The sequence below is a fragment of the Struthio camelus genome, chromosome 5 (assembly GCF_040807025.1).
Source record: "Struthio camelus isolate bStrCam1 chromosome 5, bStrCam1.hap1, whole genome shotgun sequence".
Classification (NCBI taxonomy): Eukaryota; Metazoa; Chordata; class Aves; order Struthioniformes; family Struthionidae; genus Struthio; species Struthio camelus.
In genome coordinates, this window is record NC_090946.1 from 53,512,093 (window position 1) to 53,533,336 (window position 21,244).

At 37.5% G+C, this 21,244-nt stretch overlaps 1 protein-coding gene across 2 annotated transcripts in view; it reads left to right on the forward strand.

The window, feature by feature from the left end:
- The first annotated feature begins 952 nt into the window (after nucleotides 1–952).
- Nucleotides 953–21,244, forward strand: part of NUBPL (NUBP iron-sulfur cluster assembly factor, mitochondrial) — a 101,983-nt gene continuing 81,691 nt past the window's right edge. The window contains exons 1-4 of one of the 2 annotated variants that reach the window (XM_009669971.2): nucleotides 953–1,105; nucleotides 2,899–3,046; nucleotides 7,305–7,339; nucleotides 19,053–19,143. In XM_009669971.2, the coding sequence (XP_009668266.1) occupies nucleotides 968–1,105; nucleotides 2,899–3,046; nucleotides 7,305–7,339; nucleotides 19,053–19,143 (412 nt within the window). In that variant the 5' untranslated portion in view covers nucleotides 953–967. Of the gene's footprint in view, nucleotides 1,106–1,294; nucleotides 1,513–2,898; nucleotides 3,047–7,304; nucleotides 7,340–19,052; nucleotides 19,144–21,244 lie in introns of those variants that run through there. The other variant, XM_068946420.1, reaches the window with a different exon arrangement.

The window sequence follows — 21,244 nt, forward strand, 5'->3', positions numbered from 1 at the left end:
GTCTGTGCTAGCTATGCAAAATAGGCTTCAATGGTTAGGGCTCATTTTTGCTTGAATGAGAATCAGTTAAAGGATAGCAAAAGATGGTGTTTTTATCTTTGTGATTTCTCTGTGACAGTTGAGCACCGGAATAGGCATTCGACAATTTGAACAAAACGCTTGATTAATTGAGCTCTTTTAATAATACGAGAAAAAAAAAAACCTTTAAAGTAGTGAAAACTCGGCTGAATGTGAAACAGAGGTAATGTTTATTACAGTAACATTTTAAACTGATGTAAAATCCCCTGATCCATTACATATTACAACCGGTATCAACAATAGAACACTCTCTACACTGTATTTTACCTTTGAAAACTAATGGCCCGAAACTGCCAAGGTCTGAATTGCCTCTGTATTACTACTTAGATGAATAAGGACTATTCATGGAATTGTCACGAACTAATCATGTCAAACCGATCTAATTTCCTTCCACGTTATGGTTACAAGCTTCACAGGTGGGCGAGAAGCAGTAGATGAGGTGGATCTTAAGCCTTTGCACGTATTTCGTAGGACATAAGGATCAGAAGCATGACTTTGCTGAAACCACTGTAAGGTGGGTGTAAACCAGCTGGAAAACTAGAACCAGAGCAGTCATCTGTGCTTCAATATTAGTGTTATATAAAAAACCCCACCAGCTGGTGTCTGTCCTGGCTACAGGTCGATTCAGTGTTTTAATTAATGACCCAATGATAAAATAGAGAATGCTTATCATGTTTGCAGAGGACACAAACCAGGGAGGGGCTACAGCCGCCGCTTCAGACCCCAAGATCAGAATTCCCAGAAGTTTTCGACAAATTTAAGAAACGGTGTAGAAAAACAGAATGAAATTCAGCAGGGACAAGTGCTACGTTATACAGAATAAGCCCAAAACAATTAGTAATGCGTACAGCCACCCCGTGTTTTCCTCTTGGGCACAGCTGTCTTACAAATGGTGGTAAGGTGGCGGGTTTTTTGGTGCTGCTGCTTTACACTGCCACCACTCGGCGCTTTACGTTTGAAGGCGGCACGTTCCGTAGCGGATCCCAGCGACGGTTCATCTGCAAACCAAGGAGACGCCGTCACGGAGGTAACGAACTGCCCAGGCGAGACCGCTGTCTGCCGGGCCGCGGCGCTCCGCGGCAGGTAGCAGGCCGGGAAGGGACGCGCGTGCCCCCGCCGACACGCGCCCAGGCCGCCGGCGCTCCGCACCCCCACGGGCTGCGCAGGGGCCGAGGCCGCCCGCGGCGCAGGGGGCGGGGCGCGGCGCGGCGCGGCGCGGCGCGGTCAGACGGCGCCATCTCAGCGCGCCCGGCGCGGGGGGCGGGGTGGGGGAGGTCGGCGGTGGCCGCCGCCGCCGCCATGGGGGCTCTTGTTTGGCGTTGGGCGCTGCGCGCTGCTCGCCCTCCTGGCCGCAGCCGGGTAGCTGTCACGGCGCCGCGCCGCTCTCCGGGCTGCCGACCCGCCGCTTGCGCGGCCTTGTCTTCTCGCTCCTCGGTGAGTGAGTCCACCGTGGTCTCTTCGCCGTGCGCCCGGTCCCCCCGCGGGGCGGTGGCGGGAGGGGAGCGTGGGGGCCGCTGGGCGCCGGCCTGCGGGGGGAATGCTGCCTGGCTGCCCGAGCTGGAGGGGGTGGGGGGGGGCGTGGAGGGGGCCGAGGGGCGTGTGAGGCTGGCCGCGCCCCGCCGAGGCGGCGAGCCCTCCGGGGGCAGGCGGGTTGGCGCTGAGGGCTGTCTCAGAGCCGCCCGGCTGGGCTCCTCTGTGCTGGAGCAGCTGGTGCAGCAGGTGCTCCCCGGGGAAGACAGGGGTGCTCTTAGTCTCCACAGCGGGAATATATTAACTGTAGGGCTTTAATGATATGGGTTAGTCTGTGAAAGCTGCCAGACTAAGCAGAGGAAGATACATCTCTAAATGTTTTGATCAGGATCTTAGTTCTGTAGACGTAGCGGGTGGTTGCAAACTGCGCTTCTTTTTAAAACCGGGCTATCAGATAACAGATGGGGTCTTGTATATGGAGACACAGCTCTCGTGTTCTCGTCTGGGTACCGCTCTGTGGAGAACCTGTAGGGCACAGAAAAACATAGTAGCGAAGTAAGACTTGCTCCAGTGAGCTGGCCTTGGTAAAACTAATGTTAATGCGCCTCAAGTGAAAAGCTCTGTGTACTCAGAGGCTGCTCAGCACTGTCTTCAGTGCTTCAGGTTCTTTGCTATTGCCTTTATTTGTGCTTGTGTTAATTCTAATGTAAGAGGCCACTAGGTGCATTTATCTTTTTAATCGTTGGGTCAGGTAGCAGTGGCTCTTGGTATATGGCCAGATGACACTTGCATTTTCTACACGAGACCATTAAACATATGATGTATATCGATTGTGCAGCAGCTTATGAAAGCAGATGTTTAAGTGATAATTTTAGCTTCAGGGTTGTTTAGGAGAAGAGGGGGAAAGTTTCTAACTGTAATAATTGCACTGAGAATCTTGAAAATCAAATAATCTAAAGCCTATATTGAAGAATCTCCAGCAAAATTTTAAATGTAGTTTATTTGTAGTTTATTTTATTTTAATGCAAACCCTATTTTTTTAAAGTGTTAATATTGATTATATTTAACTGTTTTTTGGCTTGTCTAATCAAAATATGCATTGGGATAATTTTTAAGTAGGCCCTGTTCCTTCAGGCCTTCCTGTGCACGACAGAAAAGCTGACTCCTATTACATTCATAAGGACAACCTGTGTGCAAAAGGTTTTTGGAACAGTAATGTCAGTTTCTCAGAGCACAGGTTGGTTCTTGCTGGTCAATTTTCTTTCCAAAGCTGCAGGTTAATATCATAATTGCAGCATAGTCTGGTGTATATGCATTTGTTTTTTTTTTTTTTTTTCCTTTGGTTACTAGTCCTCAAGCACCAGGGATGAAGTTCTAAGAGACAAGCGTGCCCAAATCCTGTCACGTGGCCTTCCAAAACAAAAACCAATAGAAGGAGTTAAACAGGTATTGGTTTTGGCTTCAGGAAAAGGGGGAGTTGGAAAATCAACAACAGCAGGTAAGACCTTTTCGGTGCAATTTGTTGTACTTTTATGATATTTTGTAATACATATCGGAGTACTTATATGCTAATGCAGTTTCTGAATTTCATTCAGCTGGAAACAATAAAACCTGACAGATCAGTTCCGTTTTGCTGTAATCTGTAAACTTTAAAAGTTTATTTTTACTTCTAAAGTTTTTCTTCATGCCCCACTCAAAGAAATGTACTTTTTTTTTTCCCTCTGCTCCCGTTCTCCTTTTCTTGTATTAAATAAATAACACTAATGTACCTATTTGGAAGGTTTCAAGATCAGGCCTCTAATTACTGTTTTTATGTGCAGTTTGTGGGTAGTAGAACAAGATGGTACAGGAGTTACCAGTACTACGGAAATTCACTTAAAATTAAACAAAGGTGACAGAAAAGGTAAACCTCTTTGAAAACATCTCCATTAAGTTTTATAAATCTATTTAAATATCTCATCTTAGCATCCAGGTTAGGGAAAATGGTCTTCCCTCAGTTGAATGTTTTCTGCTTAAACCGCAGATCTTTCTAAAGTCTTCCGTTCATCTCCATTTGCTTTGAATAATAGATTAATGTAGTTCTTAAGTTCTTCATTTGTAGTTTGTATTTCATCCATGCTTGGAAAGGATTGACTATCTATAAATATCAAAAAAAACAAAGATGTCATGCATAGGAAGAGTAGCTATGATCCAAAAAGTATGGACTGAAGATACTATTTTTAGACTTCACCTCTATAAAGACATGCAAAACAGTCAATATTTATGGTTCATAATGATGTACCTTTTCCTTCACGGTTATAAGTCAGTGGTTGGTTGGTTGGTTCAGGTTACTGAAAATACTTGAATATCTGTTTCTAAATCAATGATAAGTTCAGCTTATCCCCCTCATGTCTGTAAATCTAGGTTTCACTACATGGTGCCTGAACGTGATAGGTACGTGAAGTGCAGAAAGCGTATAAACGTTTGCATTTAAAAAACTGGAAGTTCTTATCCATGCATTTAAAACCAAAAAAGCAGGAATCAACAAGTCTTTAATAAGAGAGCTGAGATATAAATGAACTGTTCAAATGTTAATATATTCGAAAGAGACTTTTGTTAATGAATGTGTGTATTTATAATAATGAGAAGAAAGCAGAATTTGTATTCCTGTTTATTCAAATGAGAATAAACTTAATGGTTCAGATGAACAAGTGAATATCAGGTAACTCATATAAAAGAAAGTTGCATGGCATGATTGCTGAAATATGTATTTAAAATGCTCTTAAATAATGTTCTACTTGGTAATGGGGGCTTTTGGGAAACATGTATAGTGACAACTCTGACTTATTTTGGGAACAGGAGTTGAAATGGGAAGGAGGGTTAAAATGAGTTGGTATCTAATTCCTAAAATGCTACAGAAAATATCATCAGTTTTATTGTCTGCATCTCTAATGGACTTTCAAAGTTTTCTTCTTTCTTTCTTAGCCTATGTGTTTATATTTCAGTTGTCCAGCTCTCCTTTTGAGGACAAGGCATTTTGGTCAAGTCTGTCATGGCTCTTCTTTAACTTGTTTTAGCATTTCTGTTGAATAAAGTCTTTCTGTTTGTCAGATACAATTTTCAAACTCTATTCTCTGTTGCTTTTGGTACTTCTTGGTCTTCCAAAATAATTTAGTTTATGGTTAAAAGAAATTATTTTATATGAAAAATATTTTTCCATCTATGTTTAAGTATGTTTAGATTTTATGGTTGTTTTGCCATACTTTCGTTTGCCTATTATGAGTTTTTTTTTTTTTTTCTTTGTTTGCTACCTCTTCCCTACTTCATTTATCGTCCCAGTCAGGTATCTCTCTTATAGCAAGATTCCTGTGCCAGTTAAGCTATATTTACTCAGTTGGGCCAAACTTTTTTTTTTTTTTGGCCAACTTTGCTATCTCTTCTTTTGCATTACCCTAAAGATGGGAACTGTTTCAAGTGATGCTGGCATGAGGAGAGATCAAAGTGTGGGTTTATAAGAAGGAGAATGTATTGTTCACTGAAACTCAATTGTTTTCAACTGTGGAAGTGGAATAAAATCAATGACCAGTGTTCTTACTTGCATTTTGTTAATCCCACGGTTTGAAGAAGATAAAAACTGCTGTTCTTCTGCCTTGGCCTGCTTAAGACCTCCGCAAAGGCTAACAGGCTGAGACTTTTCATTATTGTTTAGGAGAGCGGATAAAGTCAATACATAGTCAAACGTATGCTAGACATATTAACTGAGTTGTTCCCCCCCCCCCCCCCCCGGTTTTTGCTCTCGTCGCTTGCTTATGATAGCAGGCAGACTATACTGTTGTTGAAACTCATCGTTTTAAGGTAGAAGCCAAAATCAATTTATTTACTGGACTAGCCTGGCCGCAAGTCTGGGTTTTTGTGAAGAAACCGAAAGGATTTATTCGTGATTCTTTTCCACAGCCAACATGATGTCTTTTGTGCCTTCTTTACATTTAAAATAGTCTGAGAACTAGTCAGAAATGGGTTCTTGTGTTTCTAAATAGCAGTTAAGTTGAGACTATTGGACTTTTGGAATATATCCAGAAGTCTGCTCTCCTGCACTCCAGGTTATGTGGGGACTTGCAAGTTAGGGCCAACATGAACATTCAGGGTCAGCTTAAGTCCTGTGCTGGACCTGTAAGCTGTCTTGGAACTGACTGTAGTACAAAAACAACCAAGTGCAAGAATCAGCTGGGATTCAGCAGAGAATATTAGGTGTCCGGCTAGATATCCAGCCAATTAAACCAGATTTTCCCATTATTCAAAGTATACTGTCTCTCTTTTTTCCTTTCAATAACGGATACTGACTATTGCAAGTACTATGGATCATACTTTAATTTTCACACATAATTATATGGGAAAAAGACACATAAAGGGGCATTAGGACAGTGTATGGAATAACTTGCTCCTTCCTTTGTGCACCTTTAAAGATGGGCTACAGTTGATTATCTTTTTTTTAATTGTTGTTATTGTTACTTATTCTTAGTTTGCTCATTTTTCTGTGATTGTAGCTTCATCTTTTGAGTTTCAAGAGATGAAGTCTCTGCTTGGGTCAAGAGACCCAAGCAGCTGTTTAAATAGGAAACAGAAAAATGCAATCTGTGTGCTTTTTCAGCTTAGGAGTGAACAGCCTGTGGGTTTTTTTACGCAGAGCTGTACAAACACTATTTTTCTTATTAACGGCCTCACCATTTAATTTAAAGGAACTTACCTTTCTCCGTAGTCAATTCTGTAACCTGGGAATCCTGCTTCTCAAGTCATTCTAGTACCTTCATACATTTTTCTGGTAGAACAAGGTTGGCTTCCGCTTATGTTTCTTAAAAGATCCTCGATGCTGAGATACAGCAATGCGTAAAGAAGGCATATGGTTTACCCAATAAAATATTTTTCTTTTTAACATTACAGTTAAGGAGATAACACCTACGGTTATGCTGAAGTTTCTAGGAGGTCTTTCAACATAGTGGAAGCCAGTGAACTATTAAAAAATACCATTTCTTGCCCTGTTCTTTTTAATTACTAAAGTAAAGTAAGTATTGATAGATATGCAAAAGCTTTAAATAAACTGACAGTCATCTTAATTGCTTCGTCTTGCTTTCCTGTTTCTTTAGTTGTTACAGATGCTGTAAGGCAGATGAGACTTCTTTTTTTCTAATGTAAAAATCAAGCAAAAAGAAGGCATTTGTGCCTTCTTCCAGAAAACGAAATCTTTAAAAATATATCACAGGAAATCAAAAGGGGTATGCGCCTGTTTCTGGTCAGCATGCTTTGACAGTTTAGCTCAATATTTACTCATTCTCTAGTTTTAAAGTTGACTGGAGACTGTTGAGGATAACTACAGTAGGGTTACTTTATTTTCATGGTATGGTGTTGATAGTTTTGAAAAGGCAAATAGTCATTTCAGACTTTTCTTAATATTTTTCTATGGAGAAATACCTAGAATGCTTTTTATTTTGCAGTGTACCCTGGAAACTTAGAGCTTGCAGATTTCTGCTGATTAGCTTCAATATTAATAGCTTGTTTAAAAAGTGCCAATTGCAATGTGGGTGCTGCTGCCACTGAAGCTAGTAATACTATAGAGGTGCATAAAGCTAAGAACCAAGAGGATGAATGCAGTTATTAAAAATATATGATGTTCATTACTTACAGTATTTTTTTTCTCTTGTAAGAAATGATAATATCTAAATATTTAGGAGTTAAGTTCTCTTGCATTTAATCTTTTTTTTTTTCCTTCCTCTTTCTTGCAGTAAATATAGCCCTCGCGCTAGCAGCAAATGATTCGGTAGGTGAACATCTAATTATCAGCCTTAATGTAAAACAAGCATGTGAGTCACAAATAGAATGGTTACTGCTGGCAGCAGTCATATACGTTAAATCAAAGTATTTATGCTGTCAGTTAATTTCTTTATTTATTTTTCATGGACTTTTGAGTTTGTATTAATTTGTTTGTAGTGTGTCAGTGCCATGAATGATTCAATAGCTCTCATTCTTCATCTGGGTTTGTCTATGCCCTTCCCTTGTGTATCTCTCATTTCAAGTGCAATTCTGTGAGCATGTGTAGACATACTAGAGGATGCTTGTAGAGGTTGGAGACTGTTGGATTTTTATTTATTTTTATGAGCTGCACTATGTCATTGCCCAGCTTGGTACTGCAAAGCTCAAACTGTAGTTTTGACTGCAAACAGGCAGCAGGAACCATTTAAGTGTTAAAAACGAGGGGTCTTTATATTCACCTGATCCTATAAACTGGGAGTAGTTCCATTGTGTCTATTTATTGTCACAAAGGTAAACTCAGAAGCAAGCTTAGGTTCTTCTTTTCCTCTATAAGGTTGTATAAGACAGGATTTGTACCAATAAAGAATTAATTCCAAAAAAGAAATGCAAAATAAAAGTTTTGCCTTTAGAAGAGTATTCTGTAAGGCTATTGTGCAGGTCTTTTGGTATGGTGAAAATTCAAATTTATTTATGATCTATCTTGATGCGAGGGCCAGAAGAAATCTAGGCAAAAACAAGTCTTTGAGATGAGGCACTGCTTTACAAATGAAAATAATCTAGGAATACGTTTTGAGTATGGCTTAGGAATTTCGTCACATGGCTGACAGTAATGGCGAGTTATTTGGCTGAGTTCTCAAATGACACTTGGAAAATTGTGTTTCATAATTAGTGTTGTATAACATGGAAAGCAATACTTAGAAGTTGGTAGCAAACAAGGTATCCTCAAGTATTCTGACTTGATAAGTGTAGTACCTCTATCTGTGCAAGACAAGTAAAAGTAAACAGCAAGTAGGTGAAGTGATGCATTTTTGCTGCACGCTTCCTGCAGGAATTTTGTAAAAGACGAACAGTATTTCCCTAAGATCAATCGTACTTGATAAGAGGAGATTGTTGTAGAAGTTGTATGAAATATGCACTTTTTGTAATAGCATCTGATTTTGATATTTCACAGTTTTTAATTCTGTGTTAAAAGAGTCTGCTGGAGTAATTTAATTTCAGAGAAAAATCTGTCATCTTGAAAAGCAAAACTGCTTGAATGATTCCCTCTAATTAACTTTAAGAGATAGCATTTGCTGTAATACTTTTACAAAGTGACGTACAATCCTGCAAACAGTTCTGTATTGTGGCGTGGTCATTGAGTAGCTCCATGGAAACCATGTGAACTAATTGCAGATAACTTTTCATACCAGTTAAAATGTTTTTTGATTGTGTCTCATACTTTTCATACAAACGGTTTTGTGCTGCCTTTTTGTGTGCGTGTGAAGTACACGAGTTGGGGGTTTTTGCCCCCCCTTTTTTTTTTTAAAGAGTTGAGCATGATATAATATATATGTATAACAAGATATAAATAAAGGCAGTTGAACATGGCGTTAAACATGATAGTGTAACACACCACTTGAGTAGCCCATTAAAACAGTTCTAAGGCACACAAATAAGAGAGATCAAAGTCTAGAATGAAGAAGTTGTTGCTGGAGTCATTTGGAAAGTTGGGGATTGAGAAATACTTTTAAATGAAATTGAGCAAAGTAATATGCTAGTCATTTCTGATGCTAAGTTTACATGGTGGTGTAAAACTGAAGGCCGGACACTGGTGTGGGTGTTAATCAGTGAGGAGCAACTGCAATTGAAAGTGCTGTGAGTTGCATCAACTGACAGCCCAGATCTAGCAAGTTCCTGACATGGTGAAATTGTGCAATGAGGAAACGACAAGGTAAAAAATGTGAAATTAAGGTGAATTGCATAGTCTTAACTAAGTCTCTTTTTTAATGCATGAATATCCATTTTAAATAAAATGATGGCATAAAATAAAATGATAACATGTTTATGTTTAACCTTTGGACTTTACTTTCCTGGTGTTTTCATTTGTGTACTTCTGTTGATGTCAGTTGAAGAGTTTTGTGAGTCAAGATTATGGAATGAATATCTCTTGATATCTTGATCCAGGCTGGGATTGTTCACTGCTGTGAACTATAGGGATCATCATAATGTTTTGCTACAGTGAAATAAAGAGAATGTGATGCAGAGGTCACTGGTGCCTGCTGCTGAAGATTATCATAATTTTCTTTGATCTCAGATATGCAGCATTGGGCCTTTCTGTAATACCGTTATTAACTATTGATTGTGCATCGCCTTCTCATAGTTTTCCTTCCTTTCTTTGGTATCCTATATTCACCGCTTTCTCAGGGAGCAGTAATGATTCTGTAAGTGGATCAGAGTTTCAGAGGCCTCCTGCAAGTTTACTGCAGTCCTTACACCTTCTGTAAACAAACTACAGGATTATAGAAACTGTGATGTTTGAGTTTGGCATACTGGTAAAGCTGGGCCTTTTTAAAGGGGGAAAAATGAGGCTCATGAAGAAAGGTAGGTCACCATGACAATAATGAAGGAATCAAAGCACAAGCTTTTAAGTATTGTCTTTCTGTTACAAGTTCATTGTTTATAATCAGATTTTGAAAGCAAGTAATTTATAGGATCTAAATTATTTCAAAAATTGTCTTATCTTCCAGGTGTTTTTTTTTCCTAAGATAATGTAGGTCAGACTATTGAGGGGAAAAAACTGTTTTGTGGTGAGGAGGGTCTATCTGTGGAAGGTGCTTTTAGAGGAGATTGGATTAGAGTAGATTCTGGCAGACTGCAGAAAAGCTGTAACATCTTATTGTTTGGTAGTGTCATACACTGGAAGAAGATTTAACAGTCAAAGCACAAAGGAATTTCTTATCCTCTTGTAAAAAGAAAATTTCCTTCCATTTTCTCTTAAAAGTCTATCTACTTTCTATAATCAAGAAAAACCCCACTAAATATTTTTTGAAGTTTTTTGTTTGTATTTTTGTTTTTTAACATGGAAGCTTTTTCAGATATTACAGTGGTGGTCAGAAGTATTAAACCATCGACAGAGCCTCAGACACTGTAACTGGCATACAGTATTGTTGGCACATTCAGGGCTTTCTCTCTCATGCTAGTGATCAGTCTACTTGGCATATTTTTACCCTTGTGGTTAAAGGGTAAATAATTCGGATGGGATTTCATTTAGATACCTAGATACCGTGGATATGATGTCTAGGGCAAAGTGTTTTTCCCCCCCCCCCCCCCTCTTCCTTTAATGCAAGGCTAGGGAGACTAGCAGGGCAGCTTCTTATCCTTTTCTGGAACGTGAGACTTTCAGTACCCTGGCTTGCCTGTTTTAGATGGATTAGGTAGCGTTAAGAATTGTGCTAACTCTTGTGTCTGTACCAAGATCTATAAATCTATATGGTTTTCTTTTTGTGTTAAGAAATAACTTAAAATTTTACCCTTGTGTCCTATTTTTAATTGCTTGCTTAGTTTGACAACCAGTTCTTCTAGTTCTTTTGATGTACCAGCAGTCAGTTGCACTCCCCCAGGAGCACTTGAGAAGAATTTTTGGGTTTCATGCCAGGACGATTCATATTCAGACTGGAATGACTATTTATGAAAGCTGCCTGGCCAGAGACAATTTATTATAGTAGAAACAAATTGAATTAATAGATGCCAGCAATAATAGGATAGAGATTGCATGTTTATGAACAGAGTATTTTAGTGAGCAAACACCAGCTGTGCATGACTAAGGATGGCACAAATCCAGTTGGGAGATTGCATGCTTATGCTGTCACTGTGAGGCAAGCTCCCTAGTCAGCTTTCTACTGGCTCTCCGTTTCTTCCTAAGAAGATTTACATTTTTCACTATAGGATGAAATGATTATTGTGGTGTGAAGGACAGAGGAGCAAGAAGTAAACCCATATGGAGCAAATTAGTATGTAAGTATAAGCAAATGCCTTCTGGCTGGAGTAGTCAGACCGTGTGATAAAAGGCAAGCATCAGTTTTAAGTATTTCAGCCTAATTCCATGTAAAGGGATTGGGTCAAGCAGACCAGGGCCAAAATTTGAACTACATCAAGAGTGATTTTTATCTTTAGGGAGTGGCCTTTGTTTTCCCCAGTAAACTCACTGGTTGCTGAGCAACAAAATATTTTAAATGTAAGACCATGCTATTGTACAAGAGGAAGGCAGCCAGCCAGCAGAGGGAGCGCCAGGAGATGAGCAGAGCTTTTTCCCCTGCGAGTTGCGGAAACCCTGTTGCATTGCATTTCACCTCCCACAGTGAAATAATAAACACATTGTTCTGTAATGTAAATAAAATTGGGGAAAGTTAATGATTAGCTAAATGAAAAACACTTTTTTCAAACAACACCACAACCAGAATGTCACACTACACAATTGAACAAAAAACAGAACAGGGGAAAAAACTCCCATGGATATTTGCCAAATTTTTATTTATATTTATTTTATATATTTACTATACTTATAGTATGAAAATTATGCAGCTGAGTCTCCATGTGAATTCAATGTTGTGGTAAAGCTTTTTTTTCTTTATTATTTCAAAACTTGTAAACAACACGCCGATTATTTTGAAGTTATGTAGATTCCCCAAACTATTTTCTTCACATTCCAAACTTTTTTCCTAAATGTTTGGCTTCTGTAATCAAACTATTTGTTCACAAACTAATATGTGAGTACTGCATTAAAAAGTGATTTTACAGTTTATATACATTTGTCCAACTCTATAGAAATTTTGATGATAGGAAGAAAGGGTGTTGGATAACTTGCATATTGTTGAATAATATAATCAAATACATTGGTTACATTAGATCTAGCAAAATAATTCTGCTTGTGACTACATATATATATAGCCCTTGAAGAGAAATGTCATGCCAAGAATTTCTAGCAGAGCTAGAAAGCGGCCTTGGTTTATGTAAACATAATCATTGAAAATAATCAGCAATAGATTTCTGTGGTTTTTGTTTAGTTTGAGATTTTACTCAAATCATGCTGTAGGCCTAAGCTTATAATTTACTACCTGTGAAACCTCCGTTAAAGTAACTTTATTTACTTATCTTCTCTTGATTTCTTAGTTCCTTGTGCTCCTGTAAGAGTTAGGACATATTCATAAAATTTTTAGGGTACATGAGCTTATGTATATTTCTTTTAGTAGTCCTAAAATGGAGATTAAATGCATTTCCTCTTTACTGAAAGCGCACAATTGTCTTGCACCTAATTACAATATAAAAATAGATTGGATGTGGGGAAGTGCTTCAAGATAAGTGCCTTGAAAGCAAAGCAGATACCGTTCTGTTTGTTGCTGTACTTTAGTGTATTCTATCAGTGTGCCCTGGAGCCTTTAATTTTAAGGTGTAGTTAAGGAATTTTTGTCTTGTTCCAATCAAGAACGTGGAAGCATTTTTTTTTTAGTTGAAAGGTGGACTTGCTCTGCAGTGTTTACTGTTAGATTTGTGTGTGTATGTTTTTGATGGATGATTAGTTTTGAGTGTATGCAGTTAGAACTGTGAAAGTTCAGAAGGCTTCTGTTCTTAAGTCTTTACCCTTTTGAGAAGCATTACATGCAGAGGTAATTACCTGCATCTGTGCCTTCAGTTATTGAAAGTCCACTGAAGAAGTCAGAGACTGATAGGGAGAGTGGAACATGAATTCAGGATGCTCTGAAAGAACATAGCATTGAGGCAGCTGGTAGAAATGTGGTCATGTTTGGGATTTTATTTTGTTTTTTGATAATTTCGTTTCAAGGAGGTACTTTACTGAACTTTTTTGAGTGGGATACATGATGTGCAAGCTATCTAAACAAAGATGAATTACTGGTATCTGTTTAGCAGACTGATTAGAAACTAGTGCAGTGTTGTAGGAAAAAATGCTGGAGAAGTTCTGTAGCTGGCAGGAAGTTAGGAGATGTTCATATGAAGGAAAAATGATTTTTAAATCAGCAGAAGAGTGAGTATTTAACGCAGGTGTGTTTTTCTGGGACAGATGGTGGCAAAATTACAGTTACACTTTTTTGGCTTTAATCCAGTTTACAACCAGCCACTTAAATAGCACGTAGCTGGAAGAGTTGAAGAATTAGAGTTTAAAATAGAGTTAGTCATGCGTCAGTGTATCACACTAACCTAATTTTTAACTTGCCTTTTGTTCTATATGTAGCTTCTTGAAATTTGGGCTTAGCTCTAATTCTATAACAGCATTAGAAGGATAAATTGAGAGTCACTGGTTATGGTTTAACAGCAGCTTTGAAGAGCTGGCACCTTCACTTAAAGCTGGAATTTCTAGCATTGAAATGGTTTGTAACTGAGGAATATTGGGAATGATTCTAATATTGGAATCCTTCACTGTTTAGAGCACTGACAGCTCGTTCGTGTGTGTCTTCATCCCTTCCAGGCTAAATACCAGGAAATTCTGGTGGCTTGCAAAGATCACTTTGAAGTAAAATATCATCCAATGAAGTCTAGTATGGATATATATACTTTATCAAATACAGGAGAAAACATGATGGAATTATCAGAAAAGAGGAGCAAACATGAAATTAATACTGTCTAAGGGTCTCTGGATGATTAGCAGTAAGGCAAGCTATGTTGGGTAACAGCTATTTCTAGCAGCTCTTTGTGAGCTGATTTCTCCCCCAACCTGCCCATTGGTATTAGATCTTTTGTCAGGCCTTTTCCTCAATAAAGCTTTTGGCTGTTTGGAAGAAATCACCAAATATCATCAGATTCTCCACTGAACACAGATGCATGTGTGGAGAGCTCACCTGTGTGATGCATGAATGGAACAGATTGCATTTAGTTAAATGAAAAATGAAGTTGATTTCATAGTTAATATTACTTGAAAGATTAAAAAAAAGGCAGAATTTATAAAGAGGATCAAAGCAAATAACTCTGAAGGATCTGATGAAATAATTTACAGGTGGAGAGATATGGATCACTGTAGGAACTGTACATGGAGCGTGCATAGCGAAACTCACCCACTTAAAACAGCAACCCTAATAGCAATTGAATTACTTGGAGTCTACCTACATAAAAGCAAAGGCGGGGAACTACTGGATTTTTACAGTTCTACCATATGCCAGTATATGAGAGGAACTGTGTCTCATATAGCCTTCAGTAACTTTATTTTAGAATTTTGTTTCCTAAAGCATGTATCACATCAAAATTCAGAGCTTGAAAATAAGTTAATTCAGGATACAATTATCTTGCATATCTCTTATCACTTATCAGTGGCTAAGTGAATTGTTGAACTGAACTTTATGTTGAGAATCTTGCCAGAGAAAAGAAGTTGAGGGAAAGGATTTTTTTTAGACAAGGTTGTCTATGCCTGGAACTGTACACTACACAAACTGAAGCTCTGAGTTTCTCATCTTGCCGTGATATAGGGGGTGGAAAGGGAGAGAGCCTTAAAAGCATTGCACACATGTGAATATATGTCAGTATTGAAATATACTTTTTACTGAATATGCCAAAAGATTATATTTGTGTTTTCACATGTCCAATATATATTTATTTCTAACTCTGTGCTCTTTCTGACTGATGAAATATTGGTAGGGATATTACTATAAATGAAGACCTTTTAATTTTGGATGTGTTAGTTTAGGGAAAAAAATGCTTAAGGAGCTTGCCATATGTCCAGTAACTTAGAAATACACGATTAGATCATGTAGGAATGGTTCTTTCACGAGTTATCAAAATCTTCAGAGTTTAAACTGTTCAGAACTTATAGCTAAATAACAAAAAATACAGGTCTCTAGAAAGTATTTTTAAAGTGTAGTAAACTTGAAGATTGATTCGAGCGGTCTTCCAGAGCTGGGCAGGTGGAAGGAAATGGACAAATGTGAACTTGAGGACAGCTGTTGGCAACTTGGTTATTGTGGTGGCAGCTGGACACCCTGAATGTCATTTCTTAATAGACAAAAATATTTTTACAAGGAGGAAGTGTAGCCGCAAGAAGAAAATAGTGGAGTTTTATCTACTTGAATTCTCTTCCTGAAGAACGGAGAGGCTGGTTGTAGCAGTGTTGTTGTGCCCTGAAAAAAAGTTAGGAGCAGGGGAACTTTGACATGCTTGGGTGTGCTTTTGAGTGCTGCATTTTTGTGTGCATAACTTACTGAAGAAAAATGCGATTCGGCTTCGGTATGTGATGTATGTGCATATGAAGATAACGTCAGAGGGCATATATCCTGGAGTTTTTTCTTAGTTGCCTTCTTGGCCTTGCCTGTAATTCCCTGTAATCTGTTCCTTCTGCCTAGATGTCCTTCTTTTTTTTGCCTTACCTGATTTTTTTGTTCTTTGGATTTATTTTTGCACAGCGGCACTTTGAAAGATGGCCAGCTGATCTAGCTGAGGTATGAGTTATATGGGGGAAAGCACAACGGTCACTAAAATTTAATTTAAACAAATCTTTGAGAATTATTACTTACAACTGACTTAAACTCCCATCAGCATGAGAAATATCCTGGTTTGATAGTTCTGATTAATAGTTTAATATAGCAGCATCCAGGTGTATACAAGAGATTTATTTTCTTAGCCATTTGAAGCTTTGTGTAAATACTGGAGGAGATGATTTGGACAGAGCCTGTCTTAAGATTCCTTGGTAGGTGCCATAACGCTCTGCCAAGATAATTAAACTTGAGTAAAGGGTTATTACTAGTATTCTAGGGCTGCTTGCATACTGTAGACAAAGGGACAACTGGGAGAGACAAAACCCCAGACCTCCGCTTATTGGGCCAGTGGTCTCTGTAGAAGCTGCTGCTTTTAGAAAACGTGAACTGTTTTTACCTAGCATGGTGAATAGCTTGGTGAAGAAAAAAAACTGCCTTAGGCTATCTTTAGTCATGTTCTGCCAATGATTTAAAGTTTCCAAAAAACTTGTTTCCTGTAAGCTTGTGGAAAGCACCATGCTCAAGGGAAGACTTGTGCTTTCATTAATATAAGTTTTAGAAGCTGGAGCATCTGTGATTTTTCTTTCTTTTTTTTTTTTCCCCTGTTTGAAGACACTCATTTTACCAAACTACATCCAAGAACAGAAAACAGCGTGTCTCGAGAAGACGTTATATACTTACTCTTGAGGAAAGGCATAGATCTTTTTGAAAACTATGTTAGTTTGAAAGAAAGATCAGCTTTGCTATTTGAAAAGGTATTGAATTTGTAAAATCCTCCTAGGTAATTGAGGGATATTTTTCTCCAGTGTATTTGCTTGTTCTTTGTCTGAGGAAATTTGGTACGCTTGTAGACACATCTGATACTAGCACTCCTGCTGAATCCCAGGAATAAGTAGCCTCTGGTGGTGAAGACCTAACAGTGTCCAAGAAGTCATAACCTCAATCTAATTGATTTAGATCATCCTAAATGTGCAGTCCTTTTAGGCTGAAGACAGAATTGTAGAGAGCTGTAGTGCTATCATAGTTAGTCAGTAGATATTCATGATCCTTTGGCGGGGTGGGAGGGGGTACCCTTAAAAAGTTGCCATGGAAAGTGTGTCAGTCAGGTTGCAAACAGTGGGTAGGTTTTTCTGCAAATATTTACTTTCATTTCAGAAGTAATTAGGTAGCACAGCCCTTAGATGATGTTTTGATGGGTTCGATTAGCTGCTGACACAGATAAAAGGACTGAGTCATGAATCTTTATAATCTGTTAAAATATGCATTTTGTCAAAGAACAAAGAAGCTCTAATAATGTTGTTGATGTCTTTCAAATCTAACATAAAATGGGGCTTTCTGTTCTCTTTTAAATTGCAGCTTTCGTACATTAGGCAAGTAGAATAATTTGTCAGAGTAACTCCTGAACTTTTTTTATAATAGCGTTCTCAAGCTGTTTTAAAGAAATAAATACTAAAAAATCTAAATGAAATCATCCATGTGGTTATGTATGCTTTGCTCTCTATTTAATTAAAAAAAAAGTATATTGAATAACTAAACCCATGTTCAGTTGATTTTTTTTTTTTTTGGAGTAACACTTTTTTTTAAAGTACATATTGCATTTTTCATTTACTGTAATGCATTTTTTACTTTTCACCTGTAGAACTTCAGATGCATTTGATTTGTGTTGTAAATTTGATGTGTGAAATTGCTTAGCTGTTAAGGGTATCTCCTAAGTTCACTGTCAACGGTATTTACAAAAAAAAACCTCAAACCCCCAATGCCACCAAAAGGAATCCCCTCACAAGAAAACAAATCCAAAAAGTCCTCTAAACCTAAAGTATTATTTATAAGTAAATGTTATTTATTTTAAATAAATTTATTTTTTTAATTAGTAAAAAAGATCAGACTTGTTTCTCGAGTGTCCAGGCTTGTATGAGGAAGTTTCCTTATTTTAACTGAAATTCAGCTCTATTGTGTTTACATTAAAAACGTTTTCTTAATTCAGATTTATTAAAAAGTAGTGCCCTGCATATCTGAGTTTTTAATCCAGGTGCATTACTGCTTTTAAAAAAAAAACCTTCTCAAACTGATTGTGATGCAACAGAATATGCTTTCTATTTAAAAACTCTGTTCAGGGGTAGAGACACTGTAGACTTGCAGGAAAAGCCTCTTTACAGTCCTCTAACCACAAACCTGATAATTATCACTGAGCCTTTATCTTTGTCTCCATCTTCCCCATCAAAGCTGTGATAACAAATGCCTTAATGTGATATCAAATTACTAAAGCTTCATTCAAAAAATAATTTTTGAAATGTGAACAGTGAAAGTCTGACTTAGTATTGTTGGAAAAGCTCCCGTTGCCGTAGTAGGCTTTGAAACAAGCCCTTAAACATGCTTGCGATTTTGCAAAATGTTGAATGCAGTCAGCTTTTGATACTAGAGAAAGTAGATGTTAGCACTTTAAAGAGCTGACTCTTTGCTACTTAGTTTACCACATTTGGTAAAGTATCTTGCCATGTGTAGGAGGAAAAATACGTAGTCTTGGTGAAGTATGTATGTAAATTTTTTTAAAAAGCATATAGAAATGAATCTTGTAAGTCTGAACTGCATCACTGAATCAAAATTTTTTTCAAGTTTATTGTCTAATGTATAACATGTAGTTGAATAATCCCATATTTTTAGCATTACTATATGTAAGTACATGTGGATAAATTGTCATGCATGCTTAATTGGCTTTATAAACTTGCATTTTAATATTGTCAAGATATTTGTGAAAGTTGATTCTAGCCACTTAAGTAATAAAGATAAGACTATATAAAGAAAAAAAGATAAAAATGCATTTTTACGTTTTCACACATCCTTTTATAGCCTGCTAGCAAACATAACTCAATAATGTATGTAGCGGTTTGTTACAAATAAAATTTGATACCTTTTAAAACATGTTAACATTTATTTCTACATAAATATGTGCAGGGTAGAAAGAAAACTGCTTATAATGTTTGCCAATAGAAAGTCTTTGCTCTGGATTGTAAATATGAATGTGCGAGTGAGAATTTTACATACTGAGAATCTAGATTTTGCAAAAACATCTGTTGACTGAAACTTGTAGGGACATCACTGTATTTCATGCTTCAATTGCAGTTTGGCGAGAAAGGGAACAGTAATAACCTGTGTCTAAAATCAAGATCGTATTTGTATTCCTGAGGGCAGCTTTGAAACTTTTCTTAACTAGTAATTGTTAAAGGAAGAAAGATATTTTGACAAATACCTTTTTTGGTCTTTACACAGACAAAAGAAGTTGGCCTGCTTGATGCAGACATATATGGGCCTTCAATTCCAAAGATGATGAACTTGAAAGGAAATCCAGAATTAACACCAAGTAAGTGTGAAGTGGTTTTGTTGCTGTTTTCTTTGAGCAGGGATGAGCATTGTGCATTCACTGATGCTTTCTTGGTGTGACACAGAAGAGATGCAAATAGAAGATGAAGACTTAGCGTAACCACTTTTTCTTTTATTAATGAGATTGTTTCCAAAGCTGACTTTTCCAGCTAAAAGCATATTCAGGATCTTGTTTAACTGGGTCTGCAGGCTTTAGGAGTTTCATGGTTTATTACTAAAAACTCTGGAAAACGCAACCTGGGAAGGAAAATTATTATCAGTAGGTTTATATTTACCACAAGATTCTACTATAACAGATTCTCTCCCCCTTCCCCCATTCCCCCCCAAATCACTTACAAAGGTGCAAGGAAACTTGCCCCTTGGCCAGCCAGGAGTGAAATGAAGAGCAGCGCTATCGCTCTGTAGTGTTTGTGATGTGTGGGTGCAAGAGAATGTGCTGTTGTTCTTGTCCCCCTCCCCGCCCCCCAGCCTGAGGGGATAATATATATATATTTTTTTAATGCTTTGTTTTGCCCATCCTGAGATAAAGTGCATGTAATTATAAAAACTAGACATTGAACCACAGACAAAACCGGTCCCATATTATACTACTTTGCCTGCACGTGAAAAGAATACTGGAATCATACTGACGATACTTGTTGGCAAAGACGAAATGAGAAGGGGTGCCAGTTGAGAAAGGGCAAGTAATGGGCTTCAGCAAGACAAGGAGCTATAAATATTAAATATTAACGTTTCTTAACTGGAAGTCATGGCTAAGTAAAAGGGAAGTAGTATATTCCTTCGACTTTCTTTCATTCCATCTTTGTGTAGTTACATTGCTACTGTTTTAAAGCATCCATTTGTAACCACTGTTTATTTGTGTGTGTTTATGGATGTTGTACTGGCTGTTACTCTCTTTATATTCTCACTTAGTATAAAACATGCAGAATAAAACAGTGCCAATATCTTTTGAGGGTTACTTAAATGAATAAAATTCTGTCCCCCTTATGCTCCTACTGTTTACTCTGCATAAGGAAAAAGTAATATATTTCCATTTACAATTGCACTACATATGCAGAAGAACAACTATGCTTGCACAGGCAACTGTCAGATTTCTGTGTCAAGCTGTCAAACTTTCCGTGTTTAAGTACTTGGCTTGCAACTAAAGAATTTAGATTAATTAGAGTGCTTATTTTATTTTATTGTATCTGCTTTATTTCTTGAAGATAAGGACTAATTCTGTTATATAAAAATAACTGAACCCTCTCATGTATCATCAGTAGAGTTTGATTTCCTAATACAAATGAAAGTGTCCGTATGTCGTTTTGCGCTCTGGGCCCTGTTGAGAGTATGTTATACAGGCTCTGTATTTTCCTGTGACAAGTTCTGTTGCTATGAATTTTATGTTTGAAAGGGATTATGTAGTTTAGGTACCAGAGCGGTTATGTTATGATGTCCTCCATATCAGTCGTCATCTTCTCACCTGACATAGCTAATGTATCATTCACAGATGGTAGTTCACTTCTTCCCTTCCAAAGAAGATCATGTAAAAATTTGTGCTTCTGCAGTTTTTTCCTCACTGCCTGAAAAATCGATTAGGTAATTTTGTACTTCTCATAAATTTTACGATATATTTGATCAACCTATATCAGATTTTAATTGATGTTATGAGCCATAAATAAGGAGCAAGTTGCCACACTACTTGGTATTGTCATACCAATTAATTTACTAGAAATGCAAGACCTTAGGATATATTCAGTCAAATATTAGGACAGCTTAGTCTTATTTGTATGTAAATTTCAGTGACTGTAGATATTCTTGAGTATACAGCTGAGAATTAACTATGCTGTTTTGTCTCAGTGTGATTTTCTTTGTGTGAAAAATATGTAATTCAGTAATATTATGAAAAGAAATTGGAGGTTCTCCTTGACTTGAAATTAATACTGTTGACTTGTAAGATGAGCACCAACATTTTGATTGCTAAAATGTATTTTTCTACCTCTATGTGGAATGTAAGAGCAAATATTATCAGGATTTAAAAACTCTTATTTTCTACTGTCAGGGTGATGGATTTGCATACTTCAGAAGCTTAACACATTACA